Raw genomic sequence first — 17,049 nt, 5'->3', positions numbered from 1 at the left:
TTCCCTTTTCACAAAGTGTTTGATATCACAGACACGGAAAAAGCTTTGGAAATAATTACAAAGACAAAGATAGTATCAAACTAAAGTCAGGATTTTCATGAATGAAAAGTCAGAAGTAGCCTAAAGTTACTCTTCTAACTTATTAGATCTTCTAATAAAAAATAAACCTTTTGTAAGAAATCTGATATCTTTATACAGGATACATATCATTCTGGTAGACAACAATGCTATTCAAGTATAATAAAAGCTCTAGCTGATGACTGCGGCTAAAAATCTGGGCGCTAGGTAAATGTTGGCATTGCACAACCCTCAGTTGCTCTAAACAAGCTGGGCTGGATGCCGACAGCAGTATCATGGTGCTCTGACACATGTGCTCAGACAAGTTACTTCCAGTACCCAAAGCACCTAATACCTGTAAAGAGCAGTGTGATCAGCCAGCCTCCCCATACTTTCCAGTCACCTCTCTTATAAAGATGACCTATTCTGAAAAATCTGAGTAAATGGCATCTATCATGAACCGAGCTTCTTCAAAAAATATGGCTCTGAGAGTATCTTCTCATTTTAGAACACATAAATGCCCCATGTTAGTGTCCTTACGAATCTTCTAGTTTTGCCCATCATCCATGGAATATCCATTTTAAGCCAACCACCACCACCACCTCAAATTACCTTTTCCAGCTCTAAACATCTCCCAAAGGCGCAGCTCTCCCATGATGTCTAGTATCTATCATCCATTATATCCAGATAAAGGGCCACTTGCCCTTCTGCTTGTTCTCCTCTCTCTTTCTCCCTGTGCCTCTACACCTTTTCCATCTCAGCTTTGCTTACATATTGCTCTGATTTGTCTTCAAGGAAGGATAAAGATGAAACATGATGCTGTGAGCAGGACACTGGAACAAGATTCATAAGATACCGGGTCCTGAGTTCACCACAGCCTTCCTGTGTAGCTGGAGAAGAAGCATTATTTTTGATTAAATCAAAGTTCCACTGGAGTCAACAGCTACCCTCCTCACTAACTTTGCCTCAAGGTCTTCTCCAGTGCATTTCTACTTCTCTGGGGTTTCTTTCCTTTTCATCTTATAGTCTGTACTTACCTACTGATACAGCTTTTATTGTGCCCTAGGAACTAAAGAGGGAAGCTTATAGAGACTTATTCATTCTATCAAGAGACTGAGATTTCTCAGATGATCCATGAAGTACGAAATATGAACGTGTGAATTAGCCAGCGGTTCAGAAATATTGATTTTAAATTGGCTTAGATAGGCTTCAACTTGAAATATATTAACTGCAATCTGTCTACAATAGGCTAATAATATCCTGAAATCTCTAAGTTCTTTTTCTGTGTTTGTGTGCAAGCCAAGGAAAATACTCAATGTCCTTGTCATTTTCTCCCCCTCCTTTCCTAACCTGTAGCCAAAATCACAAACCATTCAATGAACTGCAACAGAGAAGGTAGTTGGTATTTCATTGTTAATGAGTTAGACCGTGCATGTTTGGTATCCGTAGGTATTCTGTTATCACTAAAGATGTTGTGATTTTGGTGTTCGCTCTCTTGGTTTTGAGATCATTAAGTAGTGTAAACGATGTATAAGTAAAAACAGTTAACTACAAGGTGCAGAGAAACATTTCTGGCACACAAAGAAAATGACTGACTGCAAGTTAGAAAAAACCTCTCTGGCATGAAACAGTGACTACCGCTCATGGCATTTTATGGAGTGTTTTACTATCTCTCCCTTTTGCAACCTAAGGAAGATAGCAGACTTTCTAACGCTCTTAACAGCAATACCACTTTAATGAATGTATTAAATAATTATAGAAGTGTACATGCTGTAATTTGCTAAATGCTTTTCAACTGTACAAAGACACAGTTCTTTTCAAAAACAAAAAATTGGCACCCAATTGCTAATTAGAGGACTAGAAGACATATTCTTCTGACCTTCTGTCAGATTAAGCTTTCTGAACTGCTTGTACTGCATCTGTCTTTCTGTGGCTCATAGTTCAGCTATTTAGCTTACTTTTTTTTTTTCACAGAAAATGAATTTGTTTTCTGTGTCATAGCATTTTTCTCTTTTTAGCACTAGCACATTATATTTAAAAAAATGTTTATGTAATACTCTATTTGCATCTTTAATATGTTTTGTTTATTTTAAAAACCAAGAGCTGAGCATGCATATTACTGATGCAGAAAGCATAGTAATGGAACAACAGGCCTTTATTTGTCAGCTGAAATAATGCGTGCATTCAACCAAATTTTTCCTTTTAAATTAGAAATTAGAAAGTTAAATGTATATGCTAAAATCAGGTATAACAAAAAGAGAGGAGGTGGCTCTAGTGCACTAATCTCCATTTGAACACCGTAAATGTTCACCTAAGACTTCTTAAAGTGCCTGAATTTTAGTATCTAAAACTTACTGAAATTTTTGTGGGACCTGGGTGTCTAGCTCTAGAAGAATACTTTGAAACTCAGGATTTTAGTATTAATTTAATTTCCAACTAGATCCTTGAGCTAGGCAAGTGATGGAGAGCAAGTGATGGAGATACATTTTTTTAAAAAATCACCAGTGACCTGGAAAACTGCTGAATTTCATAATGATCTTAGGTCAGACATGGACTACTGATTATTCACCTAGCACAGTAATTCATGCCAAATCACCTATCTTTAATAATATTTCAATGTTAATTTCATAGTTTGCATTATTGTATAATGTTAGAACTTTCCTCAGTTCATCTTGAAATGTTTGGCTTTTTGATAGGTTCACACAAGCCCACAACAAATATCATGTATCTTCACATACATATAGGATACATATTCATGGATATAAGATGTGGAAAGATCACTAACGTATAGACATGATTATAACAATCAGTTTAAAACATTTTGATTTAAAGCAAGTAAATAATACTAATATAGTGTGCAAAAAATGCAGTGTAACAGTTCTTGGCATTTTTACATTAAATGTAATAAAAGTGTACAGTCCTTGATAATAAAACACTTGGTCCTATGAAGATAGAGAGGAGAATTCTTATTAGGTTGCCAATGGTCTGATTCAGAAGTCATGGGACCCACACAAAGTCTGATTTTCAAAACCTAATGGAGACTTTCCATTAGCCCCAACAGACTTTGGGTCAGACTCTTAAAAGTATATGACTGCGTACACATGCATTGCACACATGCCTAGCCCACAGGTTCTTCCCCATATGCTAAAAAATAAAAATACCTCTTCATATCAAGAATGCTAGAGCTTCAAGATCTGTAAGAAATAAGAAAGTACTAGGTGATACTAAGAAACCTACTGTTCTAGATGCATACACTGAGACATAAGAAAATCAACCATGTCATTATGAGATGTTCTGCAAGACATGCAAAATGCCTCCTATTGACAACAGTTTTCTGACAGAAAGCATACGCACTCACTGACAACATGCCCAACAACCCACTCCCATCAGACATTTAAATATTGCAAGCATTGTCCTCTTCCAGGCACCCTAGCTTGTGTCCAGGGGATCATGCAGTGAAGCTAGTGGAGCTGGCAACTGCGATGAGGCTTTTGAGCGAGTAGTGCCTCCAGCCCAGTAGTCCACGATGGACTGAAACTTGCTCTTTAGTGCATTGTGTTACAGTGAAAAAAATTACAAAAAAAAAGGAAAGAGGAAGGGAAAGGGAAAAGGAAAAGCCCACCACTTAGCCCAAACGTCAGCATTTGTCTTGGATGTGCTCAACACTGGTGGAAAGCCAAGAGAAGCTGTTCAAAGGTTTTTGCATCAGGCCATTTCTCCTCCATTAGGTATGTTCATTTTCCTCTTGTGTACCAAGAAATCACTTGGGCTTTCATTACGAAACTAGTAACAAAACTAAATGCTACAGATTATTTACAAGACCAAACAAAAAGGGCTGAAAAAACCAAACTGCGGGAAAGAGCTTTCAGAAGCGAAGGCTGGTGACTTGCCACATAATGGTTGGAGACTAACCTAATTATACAGGAGTCTTTACGGCAGCTTTGGATGTGATTGCTTCTGTGATTCTGTTAAATGTTCAGCAAAAAGCAGAGTCGGACCATTCATTTCATTGTAGTTTCTAACAGGATTTTCTCAAACAACAGATTTCTCTTGCCAACTGTGTTTGGTAACCAAGTGTAAGTGAAATCAAATGCCCTTTTTGCAGGTCATGAAAATATAGACTGATTCAGGCAAATATTAGTCTCAAGCTTCTTTCTTAAAAGCAACTTTGGGGCTACACTCTTTGGTCTCGTATCATATTAGCCACATTAGGAGATCTATTTTCATATAACTTTGTTTCTTGATTAAGAAGATATATTTAACAGCAATTTTCATCCATCCTGCTTCAGCAGCAGCTAGGGCAGGATAAAATCCTTTATTCAAGAGGGCTTCCCAGCTGTGCTGTTGCTTCAGCCCTATAATTTCTCCCCCAAGCTGCCCACAAGCCCCTGTTACACAGTCCTGGCTTTGCTTCTGCAGACAACCGGTGGAGGGCAGGGGATGCCTGACGGGTACATAGAACTCAAACACCTTTTTTTCCACAAAATGCTGTTTTTTCAAATAGTGTTCTTCCCATCTGTGTAACAGTTTGTACTCTGCATCTTTAAAAGTAGGCATGTAAAACTGAAAAGATTTTGTAACCAGGATTAAATATCCACTACCTTTAATTATTGCACAATTAAAATAATAATGGTAGGCTTTTTTGGCTAATCAAATAAAAATGAACTTTTAATTGAACATTTAATTAATGTTTCATATCAATCAGGAAATAAAATACTCTTGAATTTTTATTATGATATTTGCTTGTGTTACTGAGAGCTCTTTAAGGCATCAACAGATGTAACAAACCCATTTATTTACAGCACATTTGCCCTCACTAGGACTGAGGGGTGCACAGGAAAACAGAAAATGTTCTTTGGGATGTCTTAATAAAAATACATGCAAATAATTGGGAAAACAAGAACAGCAGCATATAACAGCAGAAAATTTCTAGAAGAAGCCTAAATTGTTGCTGGCGGGGTTTTCCCCTAGTTAAATAGACAGGTGAAAATTCCCCTTTAGGAAAGCATATGCAGAGCATGCAGGGTTTTTGGAGGAAAATTATTGTACGGGCTGGTTTCCAAAAATACTGTGGCTATAAAACATAATTAGATGGCAAGTATGTGAATAACAAAAGTTAAAATCCCTAGGAGTAATGAGATTCATTTGGTAATTGTATGAATGAAAGATAAATGTTGTCCTTTTAATTTGTTCTCTGACCACTGAGGACGCAGCTTTATGGACAACTTTCCAGCTGCACCTTCATCTAAGCAGTGACTGCTCTGAGGTTGCTGGATCATTTTCTAGATTATATTTCGGCTGGAATAACCCCCCAACCCAGCTCACCAGGCAGCCACAAGAAATGCATGTGTTCATACAGGGAAAATATAAGGGGAGAGAAAGTAAATAAAGGTGAAAGGACAGGTTTTCTACAGACATAAAGTACAGCTTTCCTTTCCTTCTTTTTTTTTTTCCCCTTTTTTTATTAGGGATGCTCAGATTCTTGTGCAATCGTGTGATTTTTAGTGCTGGAGAGCTACAAAAGACAGCAAAGGAACAAGACTTGCAGTAACATTAAGAGCAGGGATGGCACTGAAGTGTTCAGTCTGCTCAGCTGACAATCTCTCCAAAAAATGCTGTTTAACTCCTAGAAAGACATCCCTGTTAATGCAGCCATACTGTAACCTGCCATATGGTTCAGATAATCGATTTGAAATGTGAAGTGATAGACGAGAGCCCCATTTGTCACATCTTCCCCTGCAGATATGTGAGGAAAAAAACAGAACTCACCATTATTCACCAGGACATGGAGTGGACAATCCTTTGCTCTAAACCGCTGCACAAATTGCCGTATAGACTTCATGGAAGCCAAATCACAGTATAAAAACTCCACTGGAAGAGAAGCAGAGATGAATAAAAACAGAGTTAAGTCAGTTACAATGATATAAAAACACACTTACAGACATCAACAAGGACTCCTGTGAGAATGTCACCAGGAAAGTAAAGATTTTAAAAATAAACCAGGCTTTTGGAAATTATGGGTGAAGCTGATCTCAGAAGGTTCCTTCTTTCTCCTTCCTTCTTCCATTTCTATTTTTAAACTATTGATTCTTCACAGAGCAAATATGAGGAATGCTGCTGCCAGGAGGTGAAGAAGGGTATCAAACAGAGCAAATATATCCCAGTCCTACTGTTTTTCCTACTGCTACCATTTAGGAAGAGGGGCTGCAGCTCTTCAGCGCTGAGATGATCAAGACATGACAGCTGGAAATCAAATGGGGAGAGGAGAAGCCACATCAGGCACCACAATGCTTCCCTGTGCTCCTGACACCAAATATGCTGCCCTATGTTTTTTTCCAGATTATCTACTGAGTGTCTGTGGTCCGAACAGTGATGGAGTCTGACAACATGTTATAAAACAAAGCTTTATTGAGGCACTAGGAAAGATGAGCAACAGCGTGCCCATACAGCCACTCATCCAATCACTGATAGCAAACATGGCATTATAAGTGATGCTGTGACTCTGGTGGACATCCAGGGACACTTGGTGTCCAGGTCACCTGGCAGCAACAACCAGTCACATAAATGCCTTTTGAATGTGGGTAAGAGTTGTGCCCCCCTTGGCTCCAGCAATGGCAGTGTGATTTGAGAGGATCACACCTCACACGGAGACTGTGGGCAGCATCCTGCCTACGCTGCCAATGTCGGTCAAGGGGCAGGGTGGTAGGGGACAGGAGGTCAGCAGTCTGCCTACGCCAACGATGTTGGTCAATGGGCAGGCTGTCAGTGTCTCAAAATATATTTACCACTGGTATGTTTTTATTTCCAAGAAAACATGTCTCTAACAAAAGCATCCTTTGTCCAAAGCATTAGTCAGCCATTGACCTTCACTAGAACACTACAAAATTAATTAATTGAAATAAAAAAAGAATAGTTAAATCCCCCAATAACTTTCACCCATCAGGTCTGAAAATTCTCCTTCTGTTGCAGTTGTTCAGCTTTCACCCCCGACTCTCAAAGCACTGCTTCATCAGTTGCCTCGCCTTGCATGACAGCCACAACCAGGGTTATGAAGCGAAAACAAGTGGTGCTCCCCCCCAACAGCAGTAGCTATCCCCACACAAACGATCCAAATTCCTTAGAAACTCTGCAAAGCAGAAAAAGAAAGAAAATTGTGACCTCATCCACGTGTTTTAGCCTTTTAGAAAGTATACCTATTGCATGCCAGGCTTTTGGGTTGTTTCAGCATTAGCTATGTTTTAAGTAAGAAAATGTGAGTCTCTAGTGCAGATGTTATTCTCTCTTCTGGTTTGCTACATGTCATGGTGGGACTCCAAGTCAGCTAGATATTGTCAACTCCACCCCAGCTGGAGTCACTACACTAGGGCTCTGAGGTGGATTTGCCTGAACCTCTTCCATAAAGTGAATTTTCCAAGAAAGACCAAAAGGTGTTTCAACTTGAGAAAGTCAGACAGTACTGAGCAACCTCCAGTGATTAAGTCCAGCAGAAAGAAAGGTGAAGGCTGTACAAAGCATGCTCCCCTTGCTCACTGTGTCCTGCTAGGGTGAGTCCTTACTGTTCGGTTTGATTTCAACAAACTCCCAGATTTCCCAAGCTGTGGCAACCTCTGCCCAGGTGCCCGGTCCCCAGGATGGACTGGGGCTCCAGATCCTCACTGCATTTTCCCCACTCCCCTCCACCTTCCCACCTCGTGGCTCAAGGGCTGCTCCCCTGTGCTCCACAAGAAGGAACAGCCAACGCCTTCCTTGCACATGGCTTCCCCCACCTCTTCTTAGGAAAGAAACAGCCTTTAAAAGAAGGGGAAATTAAAGATACATAGTTCCTCACACATGCTAAAGCAAGCCTTTCTGACAGGAACATTAAACTATTGGGTAAACAGGCTCCAACGCAGGTTGCAACAAGAGACCTTTCCTCTTACTCTTTTCCCTGGTCCACTCGTGATGTTCACCAGACTATTTCATCCTGCCACAACTGAGGCTGTGAGCTGCAATATCTCTTTATAGTATGTCTGCACAATACGAGTTTAGGAAGGCCTGCAGGCACAACAGCAAGATAAATAACAGAAGACAATCAAGCTGTTATTAAAATCCTTTACAGGAGAACAGTTCCTTCAGTTCCCTTCAGTTTTACAGTATGGGGCTGTAATAATCCTTATGTATTTTGAATCTAGACAGTATTAGTCCCCTGAAATTGTCTTAGTGAATTTATATAAATTACTCAGTGGCCTTTTCAATTTTATTTTTTTTTTTTAAAGAACGCTTAGATTGCAGTTTTAAGATAGTGTACATACATTTTTTCAAAATGGCTGTAAAGTCATACCATTTCAACAACACTGACCCATGAATAACACTGGACAATTTCTTGAGCTCCCTATAAACCTTTAGGAGGTCTGCAATTTTGTTTAATTTCACTGATGTCCTGCATCTGGAGATGGTAAGGAAATGCAAAAGTTATTAACTCCTGTAAAATAAGAAAGTTGTTCAGGTCATTCCTCTTGTGGCCTGGCAGCTACATAAAACCACATGAGTGGCACTGTAATTGCTCAGATACACAAAACCTGGTCATACTAACTTATTAGTAACTAGTGCAACAACAAATGGAGTAAAGACCTAGGTGAAGCTTTATGCTGACTCTGCTGTTGCTCTACCTCTCCAGGCAGCTCATCAAGGAAAGAGATTAGGGAAGGCATGATCAGCTTCTTAGGAGGCAGCCACTCACACTCCCAACGGAGGAGTCCCTTTTAATACAAAATATTCATCTTGGTATGGAAGACATTGGACTTTCATTAGCTGCAATATTTTGTGGCACAGTGCAGGGTCCAACCACTTCTTCACCACCTGCGTGGACTGTGGAAACATTGACTCTGCTGGATTTTGCTAATGCCACTATATCTGTAAGAAAAACAGGCCCCTGAGAATATTCTCTAAGCTAAATTTTAACCACTCCCCTCATCTGACCTTGAAATTGTCCTTTTCTGCATTGCCAACAATGGTGGTTAGACAACCGGTGTGCCCAGGTGAGTGCTTTTCAGCCTGACCGGTGCAATCTCATCCTTCCTGGGAATTAACTTTTTGCTACATTTGTCTGATCTCCCCTCCCTTAATTTTGTAGTTTTGCAGAGCAAATGCTGTCCTTCATTATGACTGTACAGTGCCCAGACTAATGGCATACTAGGCCAAGGCTATCATTACTAAGCTTATTTACTTGCTTACTTGGGAAGCGTGTCATCATATTCAGTATTTGTAAAGCACTTGCCATCAAAGATCAGAACATGCTTTGGAAAGGAAAACAAACAAACAAATCAACCCCCAAACTTTTCTTTTTGCTCACAGGGCAGAAACATTAATGGCCAGAGTTCTTGTTTGTGCTTATTCGTGCATGGCAGCTCTTTGCCAGGGAGGCGGTTTCACTGGCGCGAGCGCTGTGCCGACTGAGGTGCCGTTCCACTCGAGAAAGAATGCCAAAACACGGCTCCAAGTCATGTGCTGACTCAGTGGCAGGGCCCTGAACAGAAACTGAGTCTCTTTGTCCCACGGTCCAAGTGTTTAATTCTTATCAGTGTACTGAAGAAAAATACACAGTTAGAAGCTAAGGTCAATGGTTAGTTTCTAGAATATTTTGAAGCATGCACAAATATACTAAGCATGACAATTTTTTAAATGTCTTAATTCATAAAGTCCAGTGATTAATAACATGAGCAAATGACCAAACCTGAACTTGAACTAGCAATGTGACTTGAAGCACTTTTCAGAAACAATGATGGCAAAAGGTTTTCTGTACAGGATAGGTATGAGCAAAAAGAAGACGTGCAACAACAGGAAGCAAACTGAAACATGCCAAAATTGTTTGGCAGTCTGGGGAAGTTCCCACTGACTGGAAAAGGGGAAACATAACCCACATTTTTAAAAAGGAAAAAAAAGAAGGACCCGAGGAACTACAGGCCGGTCAGTCTCACCTTTGTGCCCAGCAAGATCATGGAGTGGATCCTCCTGGAAACTATGTTAAGCCACATGGAAGATAAGGCAGTGATTGGTGACAGCCAACATGGCTTCAGTAATGGCAAATTTTGCCTGACAAATTTGGTGGCCTTCTACAATGGACTTAGAGCATTGGTGGATAAGGGAAGAGCAACGGACTTCATCTACCTGGACTTGTGCAAAGCCATTTGACACTGTCCTGCATGACATCCTTGTCTCCAAATTGAAGAGACATGGATTTGATGGATAGACCACTCAGTGGATAAGGAATTGGCTAGATGGTCGCACTCAAAGAGTTGTGGTCAATGACTTGACATCCAAGTGGAGACCAGTGACGAGTGGCATTCCTCTGGGTCAGTATTGGGACAGGTGCTGTTTAACATCTTTGTTGGTGACATGGATAGTGGGATCGAGTGCACGCTCGGCAAGTTTGCCAACGACACCAAGCTGTGTGGTGCAGTTGACACGCTGGAGGGAAGGGATGCCATCCCGAGGGACCTTGACAGGCTTGAGAGGTGGGCCCGTGTGAACCTCATGAAGTTCAACAAGGCCAAGTGCAAGGTCCTGCACATGGGTCAGGGCAATCCCAAGCACAAACACAGGCTGGGCAGAGAATGGATTGAGAGCAGCCCTGAGGAGAAGGACTTGGGGGAGTTGGTTGATGAGAAAGCTCAACAAGACCTGGCAATGTGCGCTTGCAGCCCAGAAAACCAACCGTATCCTGGGCTGCATCAAAAGAAGTGTGACCAGCAGGTTGAGGGAGGTGATTCTGCCCCTCTACTCTGCTCTCATGAGACCCCACCTGCAGCACTGTGTTCAGCTCTGGGGTCCCCAGCATAAGACATAGACCTGCTCGATCGAGTCGAGAGGAGGGCCACAAAGATGGTCAGGGGGTTGGAGCACCTCTCCTACAAAGACAGGCTGAGAGAGTTGAGGTTGTTCAGGCTGGAGAAGAGAAGGCTCCAGGGAGACCTTATAGTGGCCTTCCAGTACCTAAAGGGGGCCTGCAGGAAAGATGGGGAGGGACTCTGTATCAGGGAGTGTAGTGATATAGGACAAGGGGTAATGGTTTTAAACTGAAAGAAGGTAGTTTTAGGTTAGATATTAGGAAGAAATTCTTCACTGTGCAGGTGATGAGGCACTGCAACAGGTTGCCCAGAAAGGTTGTGGATGCCCCATCCCTGGAAGTGTTCAAGGCCAGGCTGGATGAGGCCTTGAGCAGTCTGATCTAGTGGAAGGTGTCTGTACCCATGGCAGGGGCATTGGAACTAGATGATCTTGAAGGTCCCCTCCAACCCGAACCATTCTGTGATACTGTTCTATGAAAATTAATATTTAGATATGTTAATTCTTATATTTGTGGTTTGTCTGCCACTAGACTTCAAATTATTCAAGTACCTAATAACTGACAATAGTGGTTATTCTGCTTTCAAGTTTAATAATATAATAGGTTTTCAAAACCAACTGGTTCGTTTGATTTTCTGTATGCTATTAAGAACAAAAATGGGGAGTAGAATCTACATACAGAATTATCTGCAGCTAATGCTACTGAAATAGTCTAATTTTTAACTCTATCCCATTTTATCTCTCCTTTCCTATACTAACTCCTTGCTTTCAGGTACTTCTATAATGACAGACATGCCCATATTTCTTTCTTCTACTCGATGTGTCCCTTGTTCTTATCTAAATAATCTTTCCAATGAAAGCAAGTGAATACATAATTGTCAAACACGGGCTAAAATATTCACTATTAAAAATATTTTACTATTATTTTATTGTAATTTGATGACTCAGTTGTCAGAAAGTTATTAGCTAATAAAATATAAAAGGAGCATAATTTCCCAAAAGGCAGCTAGAGTTACTTACGCCATTATCCACATATGAATAGATATGTATATGACGGTGCTACAATTGCTGCTTTGCCTAATTGCTTTCTTTCAAACGGTGCCTGGTGCAGCACCTTTTCAGCAACAGAGAAGTTGGTAGATGGTTTTCTGGCTGCTCCTCAAGAAGGCCATACAAATCACACAAAGCTACGCTGGCTGATCACACATGACACCACTGAGAAGCTGTACTGTTTAGTGCCTGTTCCTGCACTGTGCACCCTCCGCTCGCTTGATCGTGGTAACTAAAGTCAGAGGACCTGAAGGACAGGCATCTGGTGGCTCCTGGAGAGCTTTCTGACACCATCAGCCCCACAGGAGCCAGGAGAAGGCCCAGTGTTAGGAGAGCCTGACACAGCTCCGGGTGCTCGCACTCCCCTGAGTTTCCCACTTGGGGTCAACTTCCCCATTTCTGTCCATCTGCTTCCTCACACTATTAGCACGTCTTTCTTTTTAACATCTGGAGTTCCCCTCCTTTGCTTTCCACACCAGGACAGATGACTCGGGTTGCACATTTCTTCTGTGTCTGTATCACAGGGCATAAAAAGCATGAAATGGGAATTTTGGTTTACCACGGAAGGAAAATTCAGAAGCAAAAAGGACAGATACTGCAGTGAATGATCAGGGACTGTAACTTCTGAGATATTCACTGATTAGCTGAACATAGGAAAATGCAATGCTTGGGCTCTTGCAAAGACTATGTCACTTAGGTTTGATTTAGATTGGATTAAGATGAGATGGAGGCCAACTACCAACTACAACTTTTTCTGCATTCAACTCTAACCCATCCTCTTGAAATTATTATGGACAGCTACAGCTCCGCTTCAGCAGAAATTGTGAGAGTCAACTTTCTTTTATTATTTATGCCAAAGCAGTTTTCCATCATGCTTTCACTATCTTTGTGTTAAAAACACAAGCAGGGGATCCATTCTAGGGAAAGCTGCAACTTGGCCCAGTGCAGCAGGGAGATGAGAACTCATAGTTCATGGTGGAAAGAGGACTACAGAAAGGACTGCTTTGCCTGTTCCTGCTTGCCACTCATCTATCCAGTGTCTGAAGATACCAGCAGGAAGAGTTACTTCTCCAGCAAGGCACAAGGAATTGTTCCTAGATAAGATAAAAAAAATGGTGCTCAGTAGTCACATGTTCATGCTCAAAAACATGTTGCAAAAGCTCCTCACAGGTCTGTTGTTCTCTGGCTGCCGTATCTCCACAAGGGGCACTGAGAAATTTGCCCTTTCGTATGCTCTTCTGCCTCAGAGAGTTATACTTTGGCATCTGCACAGCAGCAAGGAGAAATGTTGTCCTGCTCATGAAAGAACTGAGTATGTTTCTAAGCACCTGGACAGTGTAAAGGAGATGTTGTTTATCAGAAAGCACTCTTAATGAGTCAAATATCTACCATCTGATAGATGCTTCATTGCAGAGCTAGAGAAGCCCTCTCAGCAAGGTGGCAGGTGGAAATGAAGTAGAGCAAACCCCAGGAGAGAAAAAGCATGAAGTGGGAGGAGGAGAAGACATAAAGCAGTACTGAATGGAGCCTCCTTCCCTTTTGTCACCTTTTTGCCAGCACTGTCCTTGCTGACACTAATAAACAGTGGCTTTAGCTGGTCCAGTCTTCAGAGACAAGCTTGGTGTCTCCCTTCTCCTGTGGTCCTCTCTCCCCAGAGTAAGGTGTCCCAGAATCAACTCATCTTTCTCAGTAAGGTCTGCTCATCTGCTTACACATCTTCCAGCCAAAACAAAAGCCGTTCTCAATCAAAACAGGGCTGCGAAGGGAGAAGAATGAACTTCTGGCCAGCTGGAAATTCTGACCAGCTGAGCTCAAAACTGCGGCTGCTACATGACAATGTGGTGAGTGGAAAATGCAAAAGAGGTTCTAGGCTGCTAACACAAACCTGTGGTTTATCATTCTACCAACTGGGTATGTGCGGAAGCACACGAGCCCCCGTCTACAGAACGTAACTCCTACAGAACTCCTACAGCCCCCCTGCTACAGAAAGTAGCATTTTCCTACATTGTCCGGAACAAGGGCTGTGATGCAAGTTCTGCTCAGACGTGCATGATGACAGAACATTGCATGCTATTCAGGACTATAAAATGCTTACTTTAAAAGGACTTAAAAGGAAAACAAAAACAAACAAAATCCTATAGGTAAATAGGGTGTGTACAGTCAATTGCATACTGAGCACAATGAAAGACAGTCATCACAACTGCGGAAAGCACAGCGTCTCCTATTTATGCCATGCTCCTGCCCTTGTGCACTTGATGACCTCTCTGGCTTCTACAAGCACTGCAGAATCTCTCCCGTTCTGCATCAGCAGCCAAGATTCACAAGAATTAAGTACTAAATTGATTAATGCACAGAAAATCCTAGTATGTGCAATCGTACCTACGACACTGGTTGACCCTCAATTTCAACTGTGATTATGGTGACAATTTGCAGAACTTTGGCTCCTAATCCTTCAAACTATTTTAAGTATGTGACTGTGAACCAAAATGCTGGCTGTTGCCTGTTGGGCATCTTACAAGTTCCCCCCCATCTTATCCTCTGTCCTTTACTAGTCTGAATAATTTCGTGGCACTTTTTCAGATCACTGATCTTTCATAGACTATTAACAGAAATAATAAACCATGGCTAACTCTAGCACAGATTTACTGTTCAAGCTGATGCTTTTGATATGCCATTGAAGAAAAAGACAGATGGAACACATCCATCTGGCAAAGTGTGTGAGTGCAGTGCCACGGATCAAAATAGTGAACATATTTAAAGACATACGGTTTGGGTACGGTCATTAAAAGATACACTCACAACTTTAGTTAGCCTAGTTTGTCTACAGCCTTCCAGCAGGCAAGCAGGAGTACCTAAATTCAGCTGCTCCTTTTCTGAGTCATCCAGTCTAGTGCCACTAACTTTAAAGGCAGTCTAAAAAGATTAATTTCCTGTGCCTAATGTTAGCCTTTGTGAACAGCCTCTGTGTGTCATCCTCCAACCTATTCAGTGAAAAAAGAGCTCTGCATCGGTGTTCACGACATAAACAGAAATCCATGTTGGGAAAATATTAGAAATTCATGCTATTTTTTCTTCCTCAGGATGGTTTGAACATTGTCTGCTCAAAGAGCGGTAAAAAAAGGCATTGCATGGTGCCATTTCTTAAGCATGTAGCTTTAACCTATTGTACTAAGAGAAATGGGGGGGAAAAGTCTTCAGCTTTCTGAGCAATACTTTATCTCTCAGAAGTGGAAGAGTGAAATAAAAAAGAAATTTGCTCTTGGAAAGTGACCAGTCTGGCTTAGCTACTTTCAATTTCCACAAGAGAAGTGTGTGGCCTAGTCCGGTGATCCTTTAACTTGTTAAATTCAACAGACACCCCAGTAGCTCTTGTGTACTGGTTCATCAAAATAAGCAAAATTCCAGGGTAAGAACAGTGTTTCAGTTCCATCACTACCAGCAGCTCCCACTACTGCCAAAATACCAGCTCATCACAGGAGAGCCCCCTGAACAGCTTCACAGATCATGTAGAAGAGCACTGGGATCTAACAGCAGTACAAAAAGGAGGTAGTCCATGTAAAGCAACAGAAATGACCATGCATGACTCTCCTAATTGCACCACCAGGTAGGATGTTATTTAAATATGCTACTGTTTTAGCCTGATTCATTCAGACATAGCATGCTCTGGGTTTTCCAAACATGCAAGCAGTTCTTTGCTGTATAATATTTGACATTTTCTGTTCAGCAGGGACAAGGCTTGAAAAGAAATAAGCTGCCACCAACTTCTCAGAAGGGTAACCTTAGGAGGTTCTGGCACCAGGAGACGAGCAGTGGGATCCATAGCCAGCTCTCAGGGTGAGAAAGGTTATCTCAGCTTCCCGTGGGCAAAATTTCCTCCAGATTATTGATTGGGGAGGCTTTATTTTTTTAGACTAGCAAATACAGTAATAGATACATACAAAATTTCCTCATATGCTTGCTGGAAATTAGATGCCATCTCCCTCCTCTCCTGTGGAGAAGTGGTGGGGAAATGACATGGCTACACCAGTTTCACTCTGAGGCTGATATTTGGCAAAAAAAAAAAATGTGTTGCAGTGGAAATGCTTCTCATATCTCTTTTTGAGCATTGAGGAAGGCAGCCTTCATCCCGTTCACAGCTAAGTATGTTTTCTTCCCTCCACAGGGACCAGAAACAAGAGGACAGGCCCAGGTAAATTCCCTCTGCCTCATGGGGACAGAAGACCTCACAGTGAGCATCTGAAGATTCATCATTTATGGACAGAAGAGAAGATGGTTTAGAATACCCTCATTACTATTATTACCCTCATTGCATGGGGGGTTGGACTAGATGACCTTTAAAGGTCTCTTCCAACCCAAACTATTCTATGATTCTATATACTTTTAGACCTATTTTCCTCTTGCTCCCTGGTGAACAGATTTTTATATTAAATTTCATCGTTATATTTTGTGAATGGCAGATATGTTTCTTTTTCTTCTTGGGTGACATTTACTCCTTACAGTGGCTTAGCTCTACACTGTGACTTATAGCTCATTTAAAACCTCAAAATATATGGCACATATGTGACACACACATTACAGTGTCCTCATATTGACACTTTCCATCAGGAATGAAACTCAAGAGCTTTTTGGAAATAATACAGAGTCAAGCTATTAAAGAAGATAAAAGTCAGCAAGGCTTTTACAAGATGACAAAATGAAAATGTACTTCAGAGCAAGCTAGGATCATGACTCTTCCTAGAAACGATGCTGAGTCCTCAACTGATTTAAACTGGTATAGTTCTGCAAAATATATGGAGCAATCATTTGTTTCCAGTTTCTCAGCTCTGGACTTGCACATTCCCAATGCATCTTGGGTTGCGTAGCTTAAAAGCTAAGATATTGAATCCCTTGTATAATTTGATGATCAAGGACACATACATGCATATGAAACAGTACCAGTGAGGACAAAAAAAGGTCCAGCGATCTTTTGCTGGCAGCCTTCTCCTTCAGAATAGTTTATTAGACATGTACCCTGACTAAACATGCATCAGCACTCCGCTTGAGCTGTTCCCCTCTTGACTTGCAGAATTTCTTTTCTATATGAACACCTGACTGTTCACAAGCAAATGTAATTTATTT

The 17,049-nt window shown here is 41.3% G+C and overlaps 1 protein-coding gene across 1 annotated transcript in view; it reads right to left on the bottom strand.

Moving 5' to 3' along the window:
* Nucleotides 1–17,049, bottom strand: part of DHRSX (dehydrogenase/reductase X-linked) — a 170,050-nt gene that overhangs the window by 55,644 nt on the left and 97,357 nt on the right. Inside the window, exon 4 of the mRNA XM_069770499.1 lies at nt 5,827–5,928. Coding sequence (XP_069626600.1) covers nt 5,827–5,928 — 102 coding nt within the window. The remainder of the gene's footprint in view (nt 1–5,826; nt 5,929–17,049) is intronic.

This window comes from Haliaeetus albicilla, chromosome 25 (assembly GCF_947461875.1).
Source record: "Haliaeetus albicilla chromosome 25, bHalAlb1.1, whole genome shotgun sequence".
In the NCBI taxonomy this organism is placed as follows: Eukaryota; Metazoa; Chordata; class Aves; order Accipitriformes; family Accipitridae; genus Haliaeetus; species Haliaeetus albicilla.
This window is presented reverse-complemented; position numbering and strand designations above follow the sequence as displayed.